General features: G+C 48.6%; 12 protein-coding genes across 12 annotated transcripts; 4 read left to right on the top strand and 8 right to left on the bottom strand.

The window, feature by feature from the left end:
- Positions 1-319: 319 nt before the first annotated feature.
- ade1 (bifunctional aminoimidazole ribotide synthase/glycinamide ribotide synthase) lies at positions 320-2,898 on the top strand (the record flags this gene model as incomplete). Its single annotated transcript, XM_057250387.1, has 3 exons — positions 320-596; positions 714-1,241; positions 1,295-2,898. The coding sequence occupies 3 exons, from the start codon at positions 320-322 to the stop codon at positions 2,896-2,898; spliced, it is 2,409 nt and encodes an 802-aa protein (XP_057114819.1).
- Positions 2,899-5,317: 2,419 nt separating this feature from the next.
- act1 (actin) lies at positions 5,318-7,059 on the bottom strand (the record flags this gene model as incomplete). The annotated part of the gene is made up of 6 exons (XM_057250386.1): positions 5,318-5,548; positions 5,616-6,387; positions 6,491-6,521; positions 6,661-6,716; positions 6,913-6,943; positions 7,053-7,059. The coding sequence occupies 6 exons, from the start codon at positions 7,057-7,059 to the stop codon at positions 5,318-5,320; spliced, it is 1,128 nt and encodes a 375-aa protein (XP_057114818.1).
- Positions 7,060-9,002: 1,943 nt separating this feature from the next.
- On the top strand, positions 9,003-9,713 carry fes1 (Hsp70 nucleotide exchange factor FES1; the record flags this gene model as incomplete). The annotated part of the gene is made up of 2 exons (XM_057250385.1): positions 9,003-9,404; positions 9,468-9,713. 2 exons carry the CDS (start codon positions 9,003-9,005, stop codon positions 9,711-9,713), a joined length of 648 nt encoding a protein of 215 aa, XP_057114817.1.
- Positions 9,714-10,418: 705 nt separating this feature from the next.
- N7479_002687 (UPF0220 family protein) lies at positions 10,419-11,259 on the top strand (the record flags this gene model as incomplete). The annotated part of the gene is made up of 4 exons (XM_057250384.1): positions 10,419-10,517; positions 10,683-10,943; positions 11,023-11,120; positions 11,196-11,259. 4 exons carry the CDS (start codon positions 10,419-10,421, stop codon positions 11,257-11,259), a joined length of 522 nt encoding a protein of 173 aa, XP_057114816.1.
- A 366-nt stretch (positions 11,260-11,625) lies between these two features.
- On the bottom strand, positions 11,626-13,112 carry N7479_002686 (uncharacterized protein; the record flags this gene model as incomplete). The annotated part of the gene is made up of 2 exons (XM_057250383.1): positions 11,626-13,010; positions 13,061-13,112. The coding sequence occupies 2 exons, from the start codon at positions 13,110-13,112 to the stop codon at positions 11,626-11,628; spliced, it is 1,437 nt and encodes a 478-aa protein (XP_057114815.1).
- A 493-nt stretch (positions 13,113-13,605) lies between these two features.
- N7479_002685 (Vps55 family protein) lies at positions 13,606-14,203 on the bottom strand. Its single transcript, XM_057250382.1, has 3 exons — positions 14,160-14,203; positions 13,890-14,103; positions 13,606-13,744 (listed from the first exon to the last, which is right to left on the bottom strand). The coding sequence occupies exons 1-3, from the start codon at positions 14,196-14,198 to the stop codon at positions 13,611-13,613; spliced, it is 387 nt and encodes a 128-aa protein (XP_057114814.1). The 5' UTR covers positions 14,199-14,203; the 3' UTR covers positions 13,606-13,610.
- Positions 14,204-14,231: 28 nt separating this feature from the next.
- N7479_002684 (uncharacterized protein) lies at positions 14,232-14,489 on the bottom strand (the record flags this gene model as incomplete). Its single annotated transcript, XM_057250381.1, has 2 exons — positions 14,232-14,392; positions 14,459-14,489. The coding sequence occupies 2 exons, from the start codon at positions 14,487-14,489 to the stop codon at positions 14,232-14,234; spliced, it is 192 nt and encodes a 63-aa protein (XP_057114813.1).
- A 65-nt stretch (positions 14,490-14,554) lies between these two features.
- Positions 14,555-15,499, top strand: pre5 (proteasome core particle subunit alpha 6; the record flags this gene model as incomplete). Its single annotated transcript, XM_057250380.1, has 3 exons — positions 14,555-14,636; positions 14,697-14,808; positions 14,876-15,499. Exons 1-3 carry the CDS (start codon positions 14,599-14,601, stop codon positions 15,497-15,499), a joined length of 774 nt encoding a protein of 257 aa, XP_057114812.1. The 5' UTR covers positions 14,555-14,598.
- Positions 15,500-15,755: 256 nt separating this feature from the next.
- On the bottom strand, positions 15,756-16,639 carry N7479_002682 (LOG family protein; the record flags this gene model as incomplete). Its single annotated transcript, XM_057250379.1, has 2 exons — positions 15,756-16,440; positions 16,599-16,639. The coding sequence occupies 2 exons, from the start codon at positions 16,637-16,639 to the stop codon at positions 15,756-15,758; spliced, it is 726 nt and encodes a 241-aa protein (XP_057114811.1).
- Positions 16,640-18,244: 1,605 nt separating this feature from the next.
- N7479_002681 (ankyrin repeat domain-containing protein) lies at positions 18,245-18,802 on the bottom strand (the record flags this gene model as incomplete). Its single annotated transcript, XM_057250378.1, has 1 exon — positions 18,245-18,802. One exon carries the CDS (start codon positions 18,800-18,802, stop codon positions 18,245-18,247), a length of 558 nt encoding a protein of 185 aa, XP_057114810.1.
- A 697-nt stretch (positions 18,803-19,499) lies between these two features.
- On the bottom strand, positions 19,500-20,132 carry N7479_002680 (uncharacterized protein; the record flags this gene model as incomplete). The annotated part of the gene is made up of 1 exon (XM_057250377.1): positions 19,500-20,132. The coding sequence occupies one exon, from the start codon at positions 20,130-20,132 to the stop codon at positions 19,500-19,502; it is 633 nt and encodes a 210-aa protein (XP_057114809.1).
- A 2,719-nt stretch (positions 20,133-22,851) lies between these two features.
- Positions 22,852-23,993, bottom strand: med6 (mediator complex subunit MED6; the record flags this gene model as incomplete). Its single annotated transcript, XM_057250376.1, has 3 exons — positions 22,852-23,418; positions 23,486-23,847; positions 23,903-23,993. The coding sequence occupies 3 exons, from the start codon at positions 23,991-23,993 to the stop codon at positions 22,852-22,854; spliced, it is 1,020 nt and encodes a 339-aa protein (XP_057114808.1).
- Positions 23,994-24,085: the final 92 nt, after the last annotated feature.

Here is a 24,085-nt window from a genome sequence, read left to right as displayed (position 1 = left end):
ATATTTTGCCTCAGCCGAGAATCGCAGGGTAGAAATTCTGGGGTCGGAGAAACACCCAGCCGGAGGGCAGAAAAAAAGTTGAAACTTTAACACTTTTGGAACTCTCCATTCCCGCATACAAGTTGCTTCAAGTTGCTTCTCAGGTCTCCGTGAGGTGAGTAAAGTGGTGATTTCCTTCATTATCAAGATTTTCCCAATTGCTTCCGCCGTTCCATCGCTCCATGTTTCACTTTTATTGAGGAGGGGCACATACCCCGCGGAGGTCACCCATACTTATACTTATTGCTAACACCACCATAGTCGAGACCCTGCTCCAACCATGGCCTCCGAACAGTTGCGCATCCTCATTGTCGGCAATGGTGGCCGTGAGCATGCATTTGCCTGGAAGCTGAGCGAGTCCCCCTTGGTCGACATCATTTATGTCGCTCCCGGAAACGGTGGCACAGCCCAGGGCAACAGCAAGATCACCAATGCCAATGTTAAGGGTGACGACTACCCCGGCCTCGTGGCTTTCGCACAGAAGAACCAGGTGAACCTCGTGGTGCCAGGCCCCGAGGCACCTCTCGTTGATGGCATCCAGGGCTACTTCCAGGCTGGTGAGTCACGCATGCCACCTTTTTGCTGTTTTTTTTTTTTTTTTTTTTTTTTATAAATCTTCCCCCCCTTTTATGCCAATTGATTTGAATAATTCTAACAATGCCTTTTGAAAACAGTCGGTATTCGATGCTTCGGTCCCTCCAAGGCTGCTGCCCGCATGGAGGGCTCCAAAACCTTCTCCAAGGACTTCATGCAGCGCCATCAGATCCCCACCGCCGAATTCGGAAACTTCTCTGACTATGAGTCCGCACGTCGCTATCTCGACTCTGTGTCGCACAATGTGGTTATCAAGGCCGATGGCCTTGCTGGTGGTAAGGGTGTGATCATGCCCACTACCAAAGAGGAGGCCCACAAGGCCTTGAAGGAAATGATGGTGGACCGCCAGTTCGGCAAGGCTGGCGACGAGGTCGTGATCGAGGAATGCTTGGAAGGTGATGAGCTGAGTATCCTCACTTTCAGTGACGGTTATACTATCCGCTCGCTTCCCCCAGCGCAGGACCACAAGCGCATCTTCGATGGTGATAAGGGCCCCAATACCGGTGGCATGGGCTGTTATGCACCTACGCGCATTGCGCCGAAGGAGGTTGTGGATGAGATTGACCGGACCATTATTCAGCCTTCCGTTGACGGAATGCGAAAGGACGGTACGTTTGATGAAAAATAAACATGTCCAAAGCATGTTGCTAATCTTATCTAGGCTTCCCCTTCGTTGGTATCTTGTTCACCGGTCTCATGATGACCAAGAACGGTCCCAAGGTCCTTGAATACAACGTCCGTGGTGGAGACCCAGAGACCCAGACCTTGCTGCCGCTTCTCAGCAAGGACACCGATCTTGCACAGATCATGGTGGCCTGTGCTGACCACTGGCTGGACGGTGTGTCGATCAAGATCGAGCCCAACTTCTCCACCACAGTCATTGCTGTTGCCGGCGGTTACCCCAATGCTTACGCCAAGGGCAAGACCATCACTCTGGCCCCCGAGCCTGCTGGAACCCTTATCTTCCACGCTGGCACAACTTTATCTGGCAATGAATTGCAGACCTCTGGAGGCCGTGTAATCGCTTCCACAGCCACCGCCTCGACCCTTGAGGAGGCCGTCGCTAAGAGTTACGAAGGAATCAAGACCATCAGCTTCGAGGACATGTTCTACCGCAAGGACATTGCCCACCGCGCGTTCCGCCAGACTGCCAACACCTCGCTCACCTACGCCCAAGCTGGTGTCTCTATCGACGCCGGCAACGAGCTTGTCAACCAGATCAAGAGCTCCGTTCGCCGTACCAAGCGCCCCGGCACTGACGCCATCATCGGCGGCTTCGGCGGCCTCTTCTCCCTGCCCGCTGCTAACTCTGTCTACCACCCTCACTCACCAACCCTCATCGGAGCCATTGACGGAGTCGGCACCAAGCTGAAGATCGCCCACTCAATCGGCATCCACGACACCGTCGGTATCGATCTCGTCGCCATGAACGTCAACGATCTTGTCGTCCAAGGTGCTGAGCCCCTCTTCTTCCTGGACTGCTACTCCTGCGGTCACCTCGATGTGGCCACTGCTGCAGCCTTTGTCACCGGTGTTGCCGAGGGTTGTGTCCAAGCTGGTTGCGCCCTGATCGGCGGTGAGACCGCTGAGATGCCCGGCCTCTTCGTTGACGACTCCTACGACGCTGTCGGTGCTGCCGTCGGCGCTATCAACACCACGGGTGACAACGCTCGTGCCATCCTCCCACACACAGAGAACATGCGCTCCGGCGATGTCCTTCTCGCCCTCGGCTCGTCCGGCCCCCACTCCAACGGCTACTCTCTCGTCCGGAAGATCGTCGAGCGTGCCGGCCTGAGCTATACCGACACCGCACCTTTCTCCATGCCCGGTCTCGACGCTGGCGTCTCCGTCGGCCGTGCCCTTCTCACCCCGACCCGCATCTACGTCAAGTCCATCCTCAACGCACTGAACACCCACGGTGCCGCCATTAAGGGTCTTGCTCATATCACCGGCGGTGGTCTCACTGAGAACATCCCCCGCATGCTCCCCGATACCCTCACTGCTCAGGTTGACGTTAGCACCTGGGCTCAGCCTTCTGTCTTCACTTGGCTCCAGCGTGCCGGTAACGTCTCCTCTGTTGAGATGGCTCGTGCCTTCAACTGTGGTGTTGGTATGATTATTGCCGTTGAATCTTCCTCTGAGGCCGCTATCCGTCAGACCTTCGAGGCTGCTGGCGAGACTGTCTACCGCGTTGGTGAGCTGCGTGCTCGCGGTGAGGGTGAAGAGGGCTGTGTGCTGTCTGGACTTGAGTCTTGGTCTGCGTAATTTCTATGATCTTGACGTTAAAATTTGATGTTGGTGATGTTGATGCGTGATGTTTTTTTTTTTATATATGGATGGAGAAAATATTTGCTTGGGTTATCCATCTTATAGATCTTTTTTTTTGATTACTGTTTCTTTTTCTGGTTTTTCGTATTCCCCGTCCTATTCTGCTGCTCAACATAATATAGGGCTTTTGGATGTGTTCCGAACTAATCTCGGTTTTTCTATATGCATGAAATTATATATCCATACTATTTTGTACGCATTCCATTGATCGATCTGTATATGTGTACTGGATGTGTGTTTTAATACTGAGCTGATAGTCTGGTCCAAGGTCTCCTGCCCGTGACAACTCCCAATTCCCATTCCTTTTCATTATATCCGCTAAACATCTCTCATACTCACGTCTAGGAAACGGGCCTTGCTGACAGACTGACTTTCCAAAAGAAGGGTCGACTAGTTATTGATTTTAGAGAAACATCTCGTTCTAGGCATGTACCCCATGCTGTGCCAGGAGGAAATGGTCCAGCTCGCCTTAAGAAAAAAATTTGTCTCCATTGATCGGCGCCAAATTCTTCTACCAATGGCGAGTGCACCTCAACAACATAGATGTCTAGGTTGTCACGGGTCAGGAGTTCCTACATGTTATAGTGATGATCAACGCCAAATCATTTGCCTACGTTCAACGCCAGATTGGCAACATCCTATGGGACTCCCGGGCCAGGTGCCGAGCCTATCTCCAGGATATCGCTATTGTCTCTTAACACTCTAGAAGCACACACATCCAGGGAAGCGGCTTTCAATGCGTCAGTGCACAATCAAACTCCCCCAAAGCAGCAATTTGCACATGCAGCTTGTTAGGTCTACACCTATGAGCGTCTGGTACTCATCGCCCTTCTCACTCTACTCTCATCCAATCCTCTCCAAACCACCTTAAACTAACATCTCCGTCATTCAAATCTTTCCCGGAAACCCTTTGACATCCCTCCTTTCAAGACAGTTGAGATCTCTGGCTAACATCTAGTTCCGTTCTCAGTTGTCAAATGAAGGGCTCTAGAATATGCTTAGTCTAGTAACATCGTATCATAGCCTATTTTATCTCTTTTCTTCTCTATATATCTAATATTTATTAAATCTAACAACTTCAATACAGACATGATCCTGTATATATGTCTCTACACGAAGCAGATAGAAGTTAACAAACCATCGGGTCATATAGGAAGACTATTATTATCCATAATTCCCACCCATTGGTACCAAGTATTGCCATAGTGCCTAGATGAGTAGAGCGGGAGATCAGATCAAGGTAAATATATACAGTATATCATCGTCCGTGCCAGTTTATCTCACCCCGACTTTTGCTCTTTACTCGACATCGTCTTCGACAAAACAACCGGCAAATGTCTGTCGGTAAAATCACAGGTGAATGTTCCATTGACGACTGTCTTGGCGTTACTATGGGAGGACGATATTATCAGTGGGACCCGTCGCTTCTGTCGAATAAGCCCGTAGCTGGTAACAACAAGTGCCGATTCCACTGGTGAGCATGTGTCTTCTAATAATCAAGACGTGTACTTCGAAATGCCTAGGGCAAATGAGCAAAGAAGAAAACGAGCTTAATTCGAGAGCTGACTACAATATCAGATCTAGGTAACGGTGTCGAGTATTTGTCATGACGAAGCGGAAGGGGTAGTTATATATTCAAGGTTGCTATTTCTTGTTACTTCCTACTTTGTTTAATTAGTGCTCAGCATATCTACACGGACTGATCGAATGACGGGGAAGATGTATATCGGTCATAACAAAGATCTATATAAAGGTCAAGACAGAACGAGGTCCGAAAAAGATAGAGTACATGACACCGCAATTCAACAAGATTGTCGACAGCGTTTCTAGAAAAGTACAACAAAGCAGTGGAAGATTTGAAGTCACTCACGTTAAAACTACGGACAAGGTCGGACAATTTGGTAGAAAACGCAAGGGGTTAGAACAAAGACAGACGTCAGTAGGAAACGTCGAGAGAAAATGAAAATGTAACCTAAGCCCTATAGCCAACTCCATATACATCTTCGCCCTACAGGTAGACCGTTGTGGCCGCAGCGCCAGAGACCCGTCCAGGCAAAACAATCAGAGAGGCGGACGGGACAGCGGATTTGAACGAGGAAAGAAAAAAAAGAAGGGCAAACGTAAAATGTTTCAAAGCAGAGATGGATGGATAGAGAGATCGAGGTAAAGAGTAAGGTAAAGAGTAACAAAAAGAAAACGACCGACTCTATTCCACTAAAATCGAGATTCCATTTTCAGGCTATCCGCTTGATAATGCGAGTCCAACAACGCTTGCAATCCACCAGTGCCTCCATCCTGCTTTTTGATACACCAGGAAAGTACGAGCGAATACGAGAAGTAAAGTGCTGCAATAAATTTAGAAGCACTTGCGGTGAACGATGGAAGGACCGCTCTCGTCGTACTCCTGCTTGGAGATCCACATCTGCTGGAAGGTCGACAGGGAGGCCAGAATGGATCCACCGATCCAGACGGAGTACTTGCGCTCGGGGGGAGCAATGATCTTGACCTTCATGGAAGAAGGAGCAAGAGCAGTGATCTCCTTCTGCATACGGTCGGAGATACCGGGGTACATGGTGGTACCACCAGACTAAAAAGAAAAGAGGTATATGTTAGTACGGATCTTGGACAAGTTCAACCCGGGAGGCTTTTCTTACCATAACAATGTTGCCGTACAAGTCCTTACGGACATCAACATCACACTTCATGATGGAGTTGAAGGTGGTGACGTGGATACCACCAGACTCAAGGCCAAGAACGTTAGGCTGGAACAGAGCCTCGGGAGCACGGAAGCGCTCGTTGCCAATAGTGATGACCTGTCCATCGGGAAGCTCGTAGGACTTCTCGAGGCTGGAGCTCTGGGAAGCGGTCTGGATCTCCTGCTCGAAGTCGAGAGCGACGTAGCAGAGCTTCTCCTTGATGTCACGGACGATTTCACGCTCGGCGGTGGTGGAGAAGGTGTAACCACGCTCAGCGAGGATCTTCATCAGGTAGTCGGTCAAATCACGGCCAGCCATGTCGACACGCGAGATAGCGTGGGGAAGAGAGAAACCCTCGTAGATGGGGACAACGTGGGTGACACCGTCACCGGAGTCGAGAACGATACCAGTGGTACGACCGGAGGCGTACAGGGACAGAACAGCCTGGATGGAGACGTAGAAAGCGGGTGCGTTGAAGGTCTCGAACACAATCTGGGTCATCTTCTCACGGTTGGACTTGGGGTTGATAGGAGCTTCGGTCAAGAGAATGGGGTGCTCTTCGGGGGCAACACGGAGCTCGTTGTAGAAGGTGTGGTGCCAAATCTTCTCCATGTCGTCCCAGTTGGTGACAACACCGTGCTCAATGGGGTAACGGAGCGTGAGAATACCACGCTTGGACTGTGCCTCATCACCAACGTAGGAGTCCTTCTGACCCATACCAATCATGATACTGCGCCCATGTTAGTACTTTTTTTGGCTTCATTAGGGGTCGAATTGGCTGTATAGAGCATATACGACCAAAACGAGCCAAAAAAAAGGGGGGGATTATTTACCCATGGTGACGGGGACGACCGACAATGGAAGCTGTTGAATTTTGTCAGTTATTTAATCCTCAGATTTAAGGCGATTCCCAAGCAAAAGAGGGGAAGAGCCATCCGACGCAAGGGTTGGTGGGATGGCTTTCGCAAGAGAGGGGTGTCATGTTCTGTGGGGTTGGACTTACGGAAGACAGCTCGTGGTGCGTCGTCACCGGCGAAACCGGCCTTGCACATACCCGAACTACATCGCAAATCATCAGCATCATAGTTCTTGTAGACTTTAGAGCGCCATGTGGCAGTTATAGAGGGAGGTGGAACGCCATTGAGATGGATTCCATCGTGGCGGATTAGGGGTGGCGACAACCGCGACCGGGCTGGTTTGACGACCAGGCCCAAACACAAGCCAGAAGCTCCGGGTGAAAAAGGATATCACATACCCATTGTCGATGACGAGAGCAGCAACTTCTTCTATAGTGGGATATACCGATTAGTTTCCATTCCCAAGATTCGAAGCTGGCAAACAGGGGGGGCAGCTTCCGGGGAAGCTGCTGATGTGGCCACATATGGAATAACATACCCTCCATTGTGACAGATTAAACAAGGAACCTGGGGGAGAAGGGGGGGGAAAAGAAAAGAAAAGAAAGATGGAATGAGGTTAGAGGGGATATAGTTGGGATTAGGAGAGAAGGGAAGAAGGAAGAGAGTGAGAGAGAGAAGAGTGGAGAGGGGTTTGTGATGGCTGGGATTGTGCGCTGCCTGAGGCCTCTGTTCTCTTTTTCCCCTCCGATCTACAGGTTTGGGTGTTTCTTTCTTTTTTAATATATATAAATTAGTGAGAATAAGGCAGAAATATTTCCTACAAGAATTTCTCGATATCTATGATTCCTTCAATCTTGTCTACCTAGAGCATTGCGTGGACAATCTTTTGGGGGGCGTGAGCCTCCAGACCTTTCTGGGTACGGGAGAACACGTACCTTGACCGGGTTAGGCACTTTCGGGGGGGTCTTTGCTTGTATTACAGTGATTACAATGATAGTGTTAGGCATTCAAAATGTATACAATTGTAGTCCAAAGTACCTAGGCTACTGAGTTCCCTTGCTGAATTCCCTTGCTGAACATCAGTGTGGCGCAGACGTTCTAAGTATAGGACAGAGATCCAGTCTTTTACTCATTGGGGTAGACAACCGTTCCAAGGTTATGTTGGTAGTGGACAAGTACACGCATACAAGGTCGTATAGGAATAATACGGCTATCTGAGATTGTCAGGCTGTCAGACGAATAATCTTGGAAGTTATCTGCCCAGGTGGTTACCGCCATTTGCCAGGGTCTAAGGAAAACAGCTAAACCTGTTGGAACGGTGAGGCGGTAACGTGGTGCCACGTGACATCTTGGGAGGTTGCGATATACACACACTCTTTTCTACCTGACCACTACCCCTGACTTTATATTATTTTATGATCTCCTGATTCTGGAATGAGAACTCCTACGTCAGCTCACTCTGACTATGCCTGTAGCGGAAAATCTTGCCATTTGGCCTTCATCGGCAACAAAGTTCTTCTTCGAACTTGAAGCCCCTTGAAATATATCTTGGCAGAGACTCCTTGATAACCAGGTTCTAGAACATTCCGAGGTCGCTTCAATAAATTGCCGGAACGGCCATGATCGTGCCATGATATATCAGAACCCACAGCACGAGGACCCGATTATTCCTATCCGCTCTCGCAGTCGCTCGAGTATTGTCGTCTCTGAAAGCTTGCACCACCGAGATACCGGAGCAGCAGTCAAGTTGGCGTTAATTCTGCATCCTCGAAAATAAAAAAAAACAAGGACAAATTCCTACGTCGCCCCAGTTGATTGTCTTGATTTTGGAGACTGAGATGGCTAGGCCCATCAATATATCCGCTTAACCCGTGAACGGTTCCAGCAAATTACTAGCAACGGTACTAACAATGGGTCATTTCAAATTTCACTCATATCATCATCTGTATTCAAACTGGGGGCTTTTATTCGCAACATCGAGAGAGAACTTAGTGATAACAGTCTTTTAGATATCCCTAGTATTTCGGGCATCGCCATAAAGAGACCAGAAGGCCTCAGTCTCTGCGGGCTTCAGTCAGTGACATTATATGCGCCAAGACTCGAATCCTGGAATCATCGGCTTATGATATACCGTCTTATGCTTGAGTTCAAGTATTCGAGACTATCGCCTTTCTAGAGCAAGAGTACAGTGTATATTCTAGTCATGATGTACACCAGTTCCTCTTTAGGATACAGTCACATGATCGAACCCGCTGGTCGCCGCGGGAATCGCCCAGAGCCCTGGTTGAGACGTCAGATTATGTCAGCGGAGCTTTTTTCCAGTAGAAAAGTATTGTAGAAGATCGCAACTCCAACATTACTGTGATATACACTAAATCAATTTTTGACCATCGATCCCAGGCTATATTCCTACTCTCCTCTACGTTAGCCTCCCCCCACAACCAATTCGCCCTACACACAGACAATACAGCTACCCCGCCAGCCCACCATGGACCCCGAAATGAACAAGCTCCTCAAATGGAGTGTGACCAACTCCCAGGCATCTGTAGGCGCCGATGGCGAGGCTGCTCCCCAAGATCTCCCAAAAGCTGCCTCAAACCTGACCCCTCAAATGGTCAACACACTCTTTGGCGGCCCCTCCGAGGCCGACTTGATGCGGGCCGCGATGGAGGTTGTGCACGATAATGAGTCCGACATGGAAAACAAGTTGATCGCATTCGACAACTTTGAGCAGATGATTGAGGGAATTGACAATGCGAACAATCTCGTCCCGCTCAACCTATGGAAGCCACTTGTCGAGCTGCTCAAGCACGACGAGGCCGAGATCAGACGTTATGCGGCCTGGTGTGTGGGAACAGCCGTGCAGAACAACCCGAAGGCACAGGATCAGGTATGGAAGACTACTTCAATTCAATTACTGGTGATGACAATCACAATACTGACTATCTACCAGCTCGTCCTCCTGAACGAAATCCCTACCCTCGTCACTCTCGCCACAACAGAGTCCAACCCCGCAGTCCGCAAGAAGGCCATTTATGCCATTTCTTCTGCAGTCCGTAACCACCAGCCAGCCTTGGATGCGCTGAACAAGAGCCTCCCAGAGGGCTACCCCACCGACAAGACCGATGCCGCCGACATGGAGGGCGTTGATGTTATCATCGATCAGCTGCGATCTCACCCGGTTGACGCCTCTGCATGAAGGATGCCAGTTGAGACCGGGCTGTAAGAGTCATAATACAGATAGATACAGAGGCAGCAAGATACACACTGAATGTGAGTCCGTCCCTTCCCTTGGGAGTGACCTTGTGTCGTGCCAAGGGTTGGCGATCGCAGTGCGGCAGAAAACTAGGCTGTTACTGCAACTGCGTCGAGCGCTGTGATGACGACACTGGGATTTACTGGTAAATGCTGGCGATCATTTGACGTGCAGATACCCGAAATGGTTCTGCATTATTTCCTGATTACTTGGTTGCCTTAGGGTTGCATCAGCATGATCGAACAACCTGATTTTTTGTGGTCTGCGCGAATTGAATATACCCATGGGCTTTTGTCCTACATCAAATGCAATCATGAGTTTTGACTGTTAATGTGAAATCCCGATGCCTGAAACTCTGTATCAACTTCGGTGCCTATTCTACCTACTTGGACTGTTTTGTTGTTGTAAGAGTATACTCTTTTAGTAAATACCCTACTACATCCATAATTAGTGTACCATGGTTTATTAATGTGACATGTCAAGAAACGCGGAAACCAATCTACTACAGACTAGAGCTCACGTTGAACTTGCTTGATGATATGCATAGATATATCGGAACAACATTCCTCCGCTAGGCATCGTCATTGGACTCCAGCTCTCACTAGCAACATCCCCTCAACCAAGCTCCATCCCCCACACAACCCCAAAATGGACAGCTCAAACAATCGACTTTTCCGCTTCTCCAAGCCCGAGTGGCTGAACAATTCTGCCGTCCGTAATGGCGGCGTCTATGTTGCAGGCGCATTGGTAAGCATCCTATCCGTCTACCTTCCGGGATCGCTCGTCGCTCGACTCTAAACTCCAAGACCTAAACTTCAAAGCAAAATGAAATGGAATCGAATTCCAGATCTACCTCAACCAAATCTGAAGAAAATCCGAACAATCCAAAGCTAACAGCTTCTCTTACCATAGTTCGCAGCAGGCTTCTTCTTCCTAATTGACGTCGCTTCATTCTCGCGCAGCCCGCGCAACGGCTCAGACGTACATATCAAATTCGTCGACTGGATTCCCGGTATCTGCTCTGCTCTCGGAATGCTGGTTATCAACTCGATTGAGAAGAGCCGGCTGCAGGCTGATAGCTTTAGTTACAGCGGGAGTGGGGTTGCGTGGAAGGCGAGATTTGTGCTGTTTTTGGGCTTTGCGCTGCTTGCTGGTGGGCTGGCAGGAAGTGTGGTATGTATATATCCTTTCCTTCTGTTCTGTGGGGAGGGAAGAGTATATTGAGGTGCTTTACTGACTTGGTTCTTGGTAGACGGTCATGGTCCTCAAGTACCTTATCAAGGAGTATCCTATCCAGACGCTCTACTTTGGAATTGCTAATATTGTGGCCAACGGCCTTGTTATGCTCAGGTATGTGCTTTGCCTGGTTCAATGTTATTTAATGTAAGTTGTGCTTGCATGCTAACAATGCTATTCCCGATCTAGTGCTATCGTCCTCTGGGTCTCCCAGAACATCGAAGATGATTACACCTACAACCTTGCACTGTGAGGCAGGCTATTTCAATCTATGACTCGTCTTTCTGTATTTTACTTGAATTCTTGGTGTGATGACTTTTGCCGGGATGCATTATATGCATCCACGTATTTGGCTTGGATTGGCGCTTTAGCATGAATTTATGTATTTGCATTTCTCTTCGCATGGTCTCAAATCAGGAGCTTTTATTATGATAGCCTTCAGGATATCTGGAATACTAGGTATTCTATACGTAAACAGTACAAGCATCATCGAGAGAAAATATCATTGGAGGTTTGCATAAAGAAACAAAGGCTCTAAGCTGTTTCTCGACGCCAAATCCCAGATATGCATTCATAAAATCGTAAAAATCACCATTACCCACATTTCCCTCAAGCCCCTTCAGTGCTCCTCGCAGAATAACTTCAGTAACTCATCAATGCAAGTCATAGCCTTCTCCTTCTCCAAGACCGAAGGTGCCAACCCTGGCACCTGCTTCAAATACCTTCGGAGCGCAAAAGCAGCAGCTTTGTACGTCGCATAGTACATAGCTTTGAACTCATCATCATCCGAAGTGACACCCGGTGCAGGTGTTTCAGCACGCAAAGATTCCGGCGCCGGTATTGTGCCCGAGACATCAACTTCAGGTTCAGCACCAGCACTACCTGGCGGCTTACTCATAGATGCAGAGCGCATATTCGCATTTGAACGGTGGAATCCATACAGGCGCATACAAGTCAATATTGTGCGCGTGATGAGATTCTTGTTCTCTGCGATGATAGTATCCGGGTCCTTAGCCGGCGAGCCTGGCGTAGACACAGATTTCACTTCGGAGATCGAAAGAGATGACGGGCCTTGGCCCTGGCCCTGCGACATCTGTGCTCCACGGCGCGGGCCGGAATCCAAGAATGGGTTCGGTGTTGGAGCACGCTTTTGCGGATCGGCGTTGAGACCTGGCGTTGCGCGGCCGCGTACGCTACCTGGGCGTTGTAGGCCTGGCCCGATAGAGACGGATCGGGAACGGTGCGAGACGATGCGTTCGAGAGATGGGAGGGAGGGACCGTCTTCTTCGGGTTCACGCTTGATGCGAAGTGTTTGCAAGTTTTGTGATGAGGAGAGAGGTCGTGAAGGTGCCATTAGTTGTGAGACGGCTTCGCCGCCTCGCTGGCGGACGCGGCGGTGGTGTTGCGCGGCTACTTCAAAGAGTGTTGCTACTCTTTTGCGTTTGGGGCTGGGAGAGCTTATGTCTGGTAGAAATTCTGCGCAGCGCGGGTTGACGATGGGTTGATCTGGGTTGGAGGGTGGTGGAGATGGGTAGGCTTGGGCCTGGGTGAGTCGTGAAGTTGAAAGTGGTGCAGCGTAAATTCTGAGTTCATAGGGGGCACGTTGTGATGTATTACTATGACTTGGGATATCGGAGGGGGATGAATGTGGTGGGGTAGGTGGACGTGTGCATGATGCTGCGCTGGATAGCACGCCGTAGACTAATAGGCTTGTTGGGGCTGCGTTGCCTGGTTTAGTGTTGCCTTCGACGCTGACCAGAAGACCGACTGGGCATTGGAAAGATTGCTGGAGTGCTGGGTCTTCTTCATTTAGCCAGAGGGCGCCGGTTAATTTCCTCTGGAGCCATTTCGATGTCCCCGCGTGAGATGTGTGTAGCTCAAGGTTGGGACCGGCTCGTGAATGTAGTGGGATAAGTGCTGGGTTTACGAAGCTGCGGAGACTAAGCTGGGACTCTTTGGACAGCTCGGACTGCCAGTAAGAATTCGGGTCGACCAGTCGAATGCCTGGTTCAAGTGGTCAGCCAGGAACATAATGCGATACGCGTGTGGTTTACCTAATAACTTGGAGTCCGAGCTGAGAGGAATGGATCCTGTCCAGACATTCATCTTGTTACCTGGATCCCGGAAAGGCCTTTCACGGGGTCAGGATAGTGATATCATTTTGATGTTTTTGTGTTGTGTCCAAACCGATCTGCTACTATCTCCGAATCTCTGCAGACGCGCCGAATCCGCGCGCGGTCACGTGGACCATTTCATAGATCAGAATGAATAATCGTTAAAAGGGAAGAACTATGAGTAATTTCATAAGCGACATAGATTTACGTTCCTCGGGTTTCAAGAGTTTTCTATATCCATTGGGTTATAATACACCTAGAGTAGCACAGCCAGGTGTTGGAGCCATCGCCATTTAGAAGTGAGGCACACCCCGCACCAAAACACTCATACATAGCATATCAAGCATACGCTGAAATCAAAACAAACGTAAAAAAAACAGATATCATCATGAGGAAGGCCAGATGCAGCAAGGCTGAATGCCACGAGGCCCACTGGCTTACAGTATAGGTAAAGCCCTCAGCAACCCCACGCCTCATCCAGTCTGGGTGATCAGAACTCTTCCTGTTCCTGGAAGAACATTGAGAAACTAATAATGGTGCCATAAATCAATAGACCTCCGATAATCGACATGATCATTGCTGGAATCTCGATTGCGCCGCTGTGGGCGAGGACAATGGGAAGTGCTAGACAGGTCAGTCGAATAATCGTCAATGGCGCAAGGATGAGACAATGAGTATAGACATAGTGTGGTATATACACCAAAAGCTGACCAGTCGAGGAATTATATGTCCCACAAGAGGGGTTGTTTTGACGGAACAAACGACGTACCGATGCCAGTAAGAACCAAAAATCCGGTCATGAATCGTCCAAAGTCCATCGCGGAGTTGCTCGAGCTGTCCATAAAATCATCTGGGTTTGCGCATCGTTGGCAGATCCAGTTGGGAAGCGGCGCGACAACGTAGATGCCGACCACCAGCAGCGGCCAGTACCTGTGCCATAGCGCGGAAGAGAGGATAACGAGGAGGAAACCAATTGCGAGAACCTGATCAGATGTTAGCAAATATTTGAAAGCTAAGCGAGCAATGAAATGAAGCGTACAAAGGAAAGTGCGATGATGGTCTTGAGTCCAGCGGCCATGATTGCGGAGACACCGAAAGCCGATCGATGAGACTAAAGGTGAGAGGAGTAGGAGCCGTTAAACTGGGTGAAACCAGAAGATATTATCAAGGGCAGATCAAAAGTGACAGCCCCATTGGCCGAGGGTAGGAGATCAAAGAAGGGCAACAGAGCGGGAAGCTGGAGATGAGCTCGAGAATGAGTGACGTTGGCGCCTGGAGGTCACTGGATATGGTGGCCTCAGGCCCCAACAGCTCATGCTTCACACCGCGTCACTTTACTGCCTGCTCCAGCTCCCCATTCTCTCTCCATCACCGGATTATCCCTCGGATTCTTGAGTTGCTGTTCCTGAATCTCTATTTATCAACAAGAATCCCCTTTATCACTTTGCTTTGATATCCATACACCCCTTTCCGTCACTATGTTCAGAAACAATTACGACAACGATGCCGTCACCTTGTAAGACCAGGTCCCCCGATCTCCCTCGGATTCATCAGATGCTAACATGAAGGATCCCAGCTCTCCACAGGGTCGGATATTTCAAGTGGAATATGCACAGGAAGCAGTGAAGCAAGGATCCGTTGTGGTGGGATTGGTGAATAAGACACATGCCGTGCTTGTTGGACTCAAGGTTCGCAGACCTACAACAAAAAAGGAACAGACCAAACAATCAAAACTAACATTTGAACACCCTACAGCGCAACGCAGAAGAGCTCTCCTCGTACCAGAAGAAGATCATCGAGATCGACTCGCACATGGCGATCGCTATCGCCGGCCTTGCATCAGACGCCCGCGTCCTCTCAAACTTCATGAAGCAGCAATCCCTCGGCTCGAAGATGACCTACGGCCGACCCATTCCCCTGGACCGAATCGTTGCCCAGATTGGCGACCGCGCGCAGACCAACACTCAGCACTACGGGAAACGGCCTTATGGTGTGGGTCTGCTGGTTGCTGGTGTTGATGAGGCTGGCCCGCACCTCTTTGAGTTCCAACCCTCCGGCCTGACGCATGAGATGAGTGCTTGTGCCATCGGTGCCCGTTCGCAGATGGCACGTACGTACTTGGAGCGAAACCTCGACAAGTTCGAAGACTGCAGTCGTGACGAGCTGATTCAGCATGGGTTGAGCGCGCTAAAGGAGACACTGTCTCAGGATAAGGAGCTTACGGTGGACAATACTTCTGTTGGTGTTGTCGGTGTGACTAATGGCAAGAAAGAGAGCTTCAAGCTGTACGAGGGCCAGGACACGGCTGCGCTGCTTGAGGTGCTGGAGCAGCGTGAGTCCGCTGGAGCGGAGGCCGAGTCCATGGAGGTTGATTCATAATTGTCTGGTTTTGTTTAATGATTCGCATAGACATGAAATCCTGATTATGCTCTGTCTTGTGTTTGCGTTCAACGATCTCAGTTATTCAATCATCAATTCATAAGGCGCTTCTAACAAAATAATCTACTTTGTGTATGTTTATATGCCCAAAGTTTTCTACTACCGAAACACAAACGAACCCGAAACAAATCCCAATCAAACGCAGCGACAAATATATCTTCATGCCCTATTTGTTTGACGACCAACCGGAATAGCTTCACTCCTCTCCCCAGTTCAACTGCATGCGTCCATTACTGACCTGATAAGCCAGCAACTTCGGCCAGACCTCAGAAACCTCCTTGGCCTCCGCAAGAATAACCCCATTACTGACGCTGATATACCCCTCGTTCACAGCATTGCGCACCCAAGCCAACAACCCATCCCAGTACCCATTGATATTCAACAACACAACCCCAACCTTATGAATCCCCAGCTGGTTCCATGTTGTCATCTCCATAACTTCCTCAATAGTACCAAACCCACCAGCCAGCGAAACAAACCCAGACCCAGGCCCACCTTCAAGAACCTTCTCCGCCATCATACGCTTGCGTGTATGCATATCGACGACAATGGTTGTAACGCCGTACTCCGACTCAGGGATTCCATCAGCATCAGTAGCATCGATAACCCGCTCGGCGGCTTTGCCAGGTTTTTGAGTACTGGCCTGACCTTCCTGGTGCTCGCGCATTCCGCCGACTGTAGCGACTTTGACCAGCGCGCGTGGGATGATGCCGTGCACAGCTTTCGGGCCCGCAAGCGAGACTAGAGTGCGCGCTAGTTCGCCCATCAGGCCAGTTGTGCCGCCGCCGTAGACTAGTTTCACGTTGTGTTTGTGGAATTCTGCGGCGAGAGTTCGGGCTGCTTCCATGTGTACTGGATTGCTGCCTGGTACGGAGCCACAACTGGGAACCCGAGACGGGAGTTTGTTAGTTCAATGTTTTAAGTCCGAGGGATAATATGGAATATATGGGGTCTGGGGTTACACCCGCAACATTGGTAAACAATTTGGTGTGTTTGTGACCTTGAAAGTGTTCAGACGGTGGTGAGGGGTATGACTCACAATACACAGACGACAGCTGGTTTGGTCTCCGAGTCCGCCATTTTGATATATAATTGGGGGCTTGAGTGTATGAACAAATGAGAGAACTTAAAATGGCCTTGATCAGAGGAGAATGAAGGGAGGGGAACTTGACTCAAGAAGAGAGGGACGAAACAAGCAACCCCCACTCTGATAAGAGATAGCGAAGTATAACGTTGGGGCCTCAGGGCCGACCCCAACTTTTGTTTGGAGTACTTCTTGTGATGTAGCTAAGATTTTACGAACAATTGCCATATATATTGAGGGCTTTGTGTTTGCCTGTGAGACTCCAATTACACTGAGTTAGAACAACTCGAAAATTCGAACTGGATTAGGGCTTGTTTATGGCGGGTTTTGGTCGTGTGAGAAAAAGACCAGGGTTTTGCCAGGACAATATGAATTCACTGCCATTAGGATCTCTATAAACCCTTAAGACCCATACTACATGGTGGTGACATAGTAGCCACCTTTCCGGCTAAACCTTCGAATTATACTTCTGGGTTGTATATAGAGATTCTCACTAGACCCCTATACTTAATTTGAAGAGATACTGGATGGAATATAAGTCCCTGCTTCAATATTATGTTATATAAAAATCTAACCAACTTTGATACGTCAATTAAATAGTGGCGAGTAATGACGAACTGACAACAGCTCTGGATCGTGAATATAAACTTGAGGTTTACCGTCTTAGTTAGCATTATCATAGAGTATTGAAATGGCTGGTATCCCCACATTGTCAAATTGTTCTTCCAAAATTCGTTTAAAGGATACTCTGTACATAGAAACGTGTAGACTGGATGCCATTCTGCTTTGCTATAGAAAAGTGGGACACAGGCAAGACAAGAAAGAAGAAATGCAAAAACCACCGATCATCCATATCATGACCATGTATTGCATTCATGAGCGTCTGAGAATTCATCTAAGAGATTATCTGAACATTTACCCAGATTTGCATCACGTTCGTCTTTAATCTCCTCGACTGTTCCCCTCCCATCCACAATTGTGAAGCCGTGCAGGAAGGCATCACTTGCCTCTCGCAGGATTTTATCTAGCTCGGTGTTCTTGCCAGCCAGTTGGAGCAACCCTTCTCCCTTCCCATTGATGGTATACAGCGGTGGTGGTGGCTGCTTTGAATTTGAATTCACAAGCTAATGGAGTATATCGATGTGAGCTCCTCGCACGGCCGAAAACAATGCTGTCTCTCCAAGCTTGTCAATTGTCTCCACACATGCGTGATGAGCGACAAGTTATTCAACCAAATCTTTCTCCCCTCTTTCGACGGCCTCCATTAGGGCCGTTCTTCCCCCGTAGCAAGACCTACTGTTCACATTTACCGAGGGGGAATTATTCGAAAGGACCTCCAAGGTTGCAATATTTTGCTGGCTTGGCATTGGGGATACTGAGATCATCCAGGCTAGCGGATCCGGTGATGATATGTGGTTGGGATCCACCCCATTGCTAAGAATGGCTCGCACGCAGTCGATGCTAGCTCCTTGTGTTGCAGCATAGTACAAGGGAGTGACGCGGGGCTTTTCACCGCCGGCTAGGTTGGGGTCTGCTTTGGCTGCCAAAAGAATTTGGACTGTGCGCAAGTGGCCAGATGATGATGCGGGAAGAAGGGGTGTTCAATCGAGCTTGTCTTTACGTAAATCGGGAGTCGCTTTCAAGCTGATGAGAGTCTTGATAGCTTTCCAACAGCCATGGAATGAGGCAGCGTAGAGAGGAGTCTCTGGTGCTTCCTTTTCTAGCAATTCACGGTTGCTCTCCACCAAAGCGCGCACACCATTTGCGTGTCCTCTAGCAGCCGCTACCCAGCACACCCCGTACTTTCCTTCGCGAAGAACGCCGATATTTGTCCCGTGCTGCAACAAGAGACAAACAACGCTGGTGTGACCAAGATATGATGCTAGATACAATTGAGAGGGGAAGCGGGATACGATATTGTCTAGGATATCGGCTGGCGTCTTGTTTTCTAGAAGAAGACTGACAGGCATGTTTAACCAGGTGGCCTTCCATAAAATAGCCGCCATCCAAGACAGATTGTCATTGTTTTCGGCTGTGTCAGAACGTCCCAAAATACTTCCAAGGATGCCTTGCTGGCTGGCTTCAGATATAATATCGTGGACGTAACCCAAAGCAGCATTCTCATCGCCGACCTGTAAAGAATACAGCAGCTCAGCCATAGGTCCACACTTTTTTGTTTCTAAGATACGTCCTCTAAGATAACTCCTCCAATCTTCTTTGATGTTTCTCGTGAGTCTTGATCAAATCCCTCTTGGTGCCGAAGCAAGTCATATGCACGTGTGACTGTTTCTGGTAGAAGCCTAGAAAAGGGATTGCTCATGGACCAAAACATATGAGCCCATGGGGTGAGATTACAATCTGGAAGAATGAGAGCTGGGTCCAATGATTGAATGTCTCGATGACTCTTGGTCAGATGATAAGGGAAAGCCTGGACGGCATAAAAGAGAAAACTATCGCCATCCTCGACTAGCTGAGGAACGATGTTATCCTTTGCAGCAAGATAACGGCTGAGATATTTGGAAAAGTGATTCTCAATCTTGGCACGGGCCGGTGCACTTGTGAGATATGAGATGAGAATTTTACCGTACTCTCATGTGCCGCTGTGTCGGACTCATTCCAGATGTAATTTGGACCCTGATTTGGAATCCCTTGGACAGGATCATGAATACAAAGCCGGTCTTCTTTGAAGCTCACCACAGCTGGAAGCCAGGTATGGAGATGATTTAGATAATATTCCGCTTGTGTCATTGACGGCAAGTTTGTGATCGCTTGAGTTCTGTTTTCGTGGTGGTATAGAAGCGAGCCAGCCTCTCGGCCCGTCAATGGCCGACGTCCATGTCGAATTCAGTGCAAAATTCAACAAATTGCAGGCTGGATAGCGACAGATCTTAGGATATAATCAAGTACTTTTGCGGGAGAGGTTGTTGGTGATATATTGCTGCCAAATTTGGACAAAGCACCCGGTGATTCTTCACCGGGCCATCCAGTATGAGACTTGAGCAGTTCGACTATTGAATGCAAGTTGCCTTGGCCCATGCCAACAAGCCTTTCCAAGTTTGCGAAGATATTCTGCTTGCCATTGTCGGAGATGCAGAGGCTCTCTCTAAGGAACTCAATATAGTCACTATCTGAAAGGTTGCGCTCGTAGAGAGGCCTTTCGTTGGACGGAAAAGACTGGCATATACTCTCCATACCGACCAGATCATCTCGTACGATGGAGCCGAGCTTGTACGACACCACAATCCTCAACTTCTCGTCTGATGCACTTTCAAGCCTCCAAATAAGTCTCCAAAGAGCTATTCTGCTAGCACGATCGTAGTTGTCAATATTCTGCAGCACAAGAATGCAACCCTTTTTCAAGTATGTGAAAACATTGAGGTTGCAGAGATCTTTCTGAATCCATCCTCGCCGATTCTGAAAGTTTTCGTGGATTGCGGCTGTCTCTTCGGTGATGGAAATATCAGTAGTTGCAAGGTTCTGCAGTACCATCGAAGATACTATCTGAGGCATAGAAGGGTCCGAGTGAATTTCAGGGGGAAGCGAAAAACAGACCAGGTACCTGGTCACTTCCCCGAAAAGAAATGTCATACTTCCACGACAAAAACACTTCTTCTGCGAGCTGGGCACACTCGGTTTGATCATGGCCCTCCAAGCATAGTATCTGTGGCCCATTTGCCATTTTCCAGTTTTTGTAAGACTCGCTACTGAACAATATGCAGACGCCTGAATAGATTTCATCTGCTGATGAGGTAGAGCCATGGGCGATATCGTTTGCCGTAGGGTGATCCACAAGGGGCTGAAATACCCAGCTGTTGACTCCATATTAGAATGAGCTTAGGGGGGAGAGTATCAAAGATGAGAGGGAGAACTGACTGCTAACTGCATGGCAAATGAGCTGGTTGCTGTAAAGACACGGATCATAAACCAAAGGAGGCCGAACGAGAGTCTCTGTAGGCACACCTAGTGTTGGTGTAGACTGGTCAAACTCCTGATAAAAGTGTTAGTCATTTCTCCGCGTATATTAGCCCTGCAAACCCAGCTCAATTGAGTGGAACCCACCCCAATGGCATCTTCAGTCCCCTTTGCAGTGGATAGAATACTGATTCTCGGTATGTACAAAGTGACTCTTGGCTGAAGAAACAGTCTAGTCACGATTTCTGATGCATCTGCAAGTGCTCGCACAGACTTCAACGAGGGAAATCTGACCCAAGACCTGTAGTTTGAACGAGGTTGGAGAAACTTCCAAAGCTGACTATCAAAAGCATGTACATTCTGTCTTCGGTGAAAGCTCTCCCAAAATACCTATAGCATAATTCAGAGTTTGTGCTTTCAATATTAATGCCAAGGCATACGATTAACTTACAAATTGTACCACCGTCTCGATGATACCAGACCAGCGGACCTGCTCTAGATAGGCAATGGAGATAGCCTATATTGGATTGGTCAATTTCAAGCTGGTAGCTGTTGAGCCTGATATTACTTTCCCTTCTTTAAGATTAATGCACCAAGGTCGTACGCAGCTAATATGCAAAGCTGCTGTGTCTTCTAGATATCGGACTTGGTTAATGTCACAGTAATGTGGATCAAGAGAAGCCGGATTCATACACTTTGCTTGTTTTCCAAATAGGTGTTAAGTTCACCCAGCAGCTTAAGAGCTTGGGTTTCCACTGATATATGTGCGAATTCACCAAAAAGGAGACTGTCAAGATCACAAGAGAAAACAAATTCTCTTATCTCACAACCAACGGAAGCCGGCGCCAGGGTCTCGAGAACAAGTTGGTAGTCTGGGCTCTCAAGGTTTTAATATGAATGACACTATATAGCTAAGGTGAGTAACAGCTAGTTTGAAACAAATACAGCTCATTAATAGAGAATGCAAGCTTGAAAATCCGTATGCTTACTTGAGTCCAGCCTTTACGACGTCAATCTCTCTAGATCCTTCAATATGACCGACTAGTTCGGATTAGCGATAGGCAGTTGTGCGCTTTTCATACTAACAGGATAATCTCATAGAATCCAGAAGAAGTAGCTTGTTGAGTTGTTGTTCTTTGTTCTTTGTTCTTTCTCTTTCATATTTTTGGTATGGATCAAATGCGAAGTACCTTAAGAGAGTGAATAGCGGGTGTGAGTATTGCGCTTGGTCCGAGGTCTTAGAATTAGAGTAGGATCGAAGAGATGGGGGAATGCTGTAGTCCCTATATATGCAAAAGAAAAAAGGAAGAACAAAAGGGGGACGGGAGCGAGAGAGGGGAGAGAGAGTCGGCCATGGTGTATTGAAGGGTCCTGTTATAGATGATTTGACCACCCAGCGAGACCTAGGATCCCAACAGCGGCTAACATGATAGTTTTGTTTGATAGTTCATGTTTCAAACTGTTGGCAACTATCTTGTTGGTGATATTAGCTTGCTAATATAGGAGTAGGGAGAAGCTAGATAGTTAGTTGCGGGTTGCGGGTTGTGTATGTTGTAGGTGGTGATGCCTAGATATAGCCACCAACGAAGTACTAATTCTTAGCCTTAAGGATCAGAACATCAGTTTGTTGGAAAAGTCAGAACCTAAACTAGGAAGGGAAGACTACGTGATTTGAACATATCTATTCTATAGCTTATGTTCCTACTTCTTCAACTGCACCAGATGTTGTAGTTGACTAATTCGTATTCTTGGTCTGTAATATAAATGATAGAAAGTACAACGCCAGAGACTATCATCCAACCTTGCAGCTCCTAGATTGTTCCGATTGATAGAGATGTGACCTAACAGATTCAGGGGCTCATTGGCACTGAACTGTGCTGGATCGTCTGGGTCTCTGGTTGTACCAAGCGTAGACCATTTGATTTGTACTGTAGCTTCTCGCGCCTTTGCTATCATACGGCTGCCTACGATCCAAAGAAATCGTACGCTCAGGCGTTTTGGGATTTTTGATGACATCCGGACTAGAAATATACCACCAGAACAATTTGCAGCTCTAAACAACGGCGGCAGTGTCAAGAATCCACGAGAACCACCCTGGAGGGTCTCAAAAATGCGAAATATGAGCTACAGCGTTTAGATACTTGGGGGATAATAAATCAGAACTCAGAAATCAGGCTAAGACGTATATATGCTGATAGCCAGCTCTTAGATACCAACAGAGTAGTGCCCGTAAATGCTATGCCCGACCCCCAAACGCCCAGAGATGCAACAAAAAAATGGGTATCAAGAAAGCAACTCAGCTGACGATGCGGCTCTTCTTTCTCTTCGCCTTGTCACCGGTAGAGCTAGGCGGCGAATTACTCTTCTCGGAAGCCTTGCTGGGCGTCTCGACGCGGACCTGTGGCGTTGACGCCCTGACAGGGAGGGTAGAAGGCGTACCAGTCACCACCCCGTTAGCAGCGGTTTTCGGCGTAGCTTTAACAGCCGGGCCGGTAGTCTCGCCGCCAGTCCGTGATAGGATGAACGAGCCTGGTTCGCCGACGAGGGGGCTCTCGTCCATGAACTCGTCACCGTAGCGCGTGAGCAAGCTGAACGATTCGGCCAGACTGCGCGTATCCTGATAGCTGGAACTTGTGGTTGAGCCGCCCAGGCTCGATTTACTGGTTGATTGGGAGGATTCGGTGGTTGGAAAGGATACGTCCGGCGTGGGTGTTGCTTCTTTGCTCTGGGAGGTTTGGCTGGTTCCGGCGGTATCTTTGCTGCGGACTCCGGGTGGCAAGTACGTGTGTCCATGGGAGGCGGTAAATGTTGGTAATGTCGCGGCGGATTTCATGAGTTGGGTTAGGGATGTGACAGCCGATAACTGTGGGGAAAGTATTCATTAGAATACTGTTCTCGGAGCAATTAATGAGTGCCGAGGGAATACATACGATTCGGTTGCCTACTACACCCGCAACTGAAGGGGCCATGTAGATACAGTCGCCGACAATGAAGTACGTAGATATCACGGTCACCTCATCGTCCATGCCATTTCTCTTCCGCCGGTTCTGCTTGCGGATCACCCAGATGTTAGATGGCTCGTGGGCAAAGCGGTTGTCTGTCTGTGCGGCTGCTTGAAGGGGGTCATATGACACGACAAACTCTAGACCCTGCATTGTTTTCAGTCGGCCTTCGAAAGCCTCGCGCGTCTCGACGAAGTGACGGAAGGCATCATTGTAGTTGGCTTGGATGGCGAGCGAGGCGTTGTTGGAGGTCGAATCAAAGAAAGGGGATTCGGCAAAGTAAAACAGAACTAATTGAATAGAAAGTTAATCTCAGGTCCGGGTGTAGTAAGGTGCGCAAATTACTGTTGTTGGAATGAAGGAATCCCCCCATCATCTGGACGTGCGGGGGAGACCGCCAGAGGATCTCCTCCATTGAGGCATCTTGGCTCGCCATTTGTGACTCTGAGAACGATGGACCGAGGTACCTCCAGTCTATCGGGACTCGCGATAAGCTTTTGTTTTTTGAAAATTGCGAACGAGTGTTAA

The sequence above is a fragment of the Penicillium vulpinum genome (genome assembly GCF_028829585.1).
Source record: "Penicillium vulpinum strain IBT 29486 chromosome Unknown utg000001l_segment0_segment0, whole genome shotgun sequence".
Taxonomy (NCBI): Eukaryota; Fungi; Ascomycota; class Eurotiomycetes; order Eurotiales; family Aspergillaceae; genus Penicillium; species Penicillium vulpinum.
Note: the sequence above shows the minus strand (reverse complement) of the source record. Positions and strands in the feature narration are given on the sequence as shown.

Excerpts from the sequence above, each read along its gene's own strand:
- N7479_002685 (XM_057250382.1), bottom strand. The coding sequence starts at position 14,198 with ATGGCCGCTGGACTCAAGACCATCATCGCACTTTCCTTT. Across the intron at positions 14,104-14,159 it reads CCATCATCGCACTTTCCTTT|GTTCTCGCAATTGGTTTCCT; the intron begins GTACGCTTCATT and ends ACATCTGATCAG. Across the intron at positions 13,745-13,889 it reads TTTGGTTCTTACTGGCATCG|CACTTCCCATTGTCCTCGCC; the intron begins GTACGTCGTTTG and ends TGACCTGTCTAG.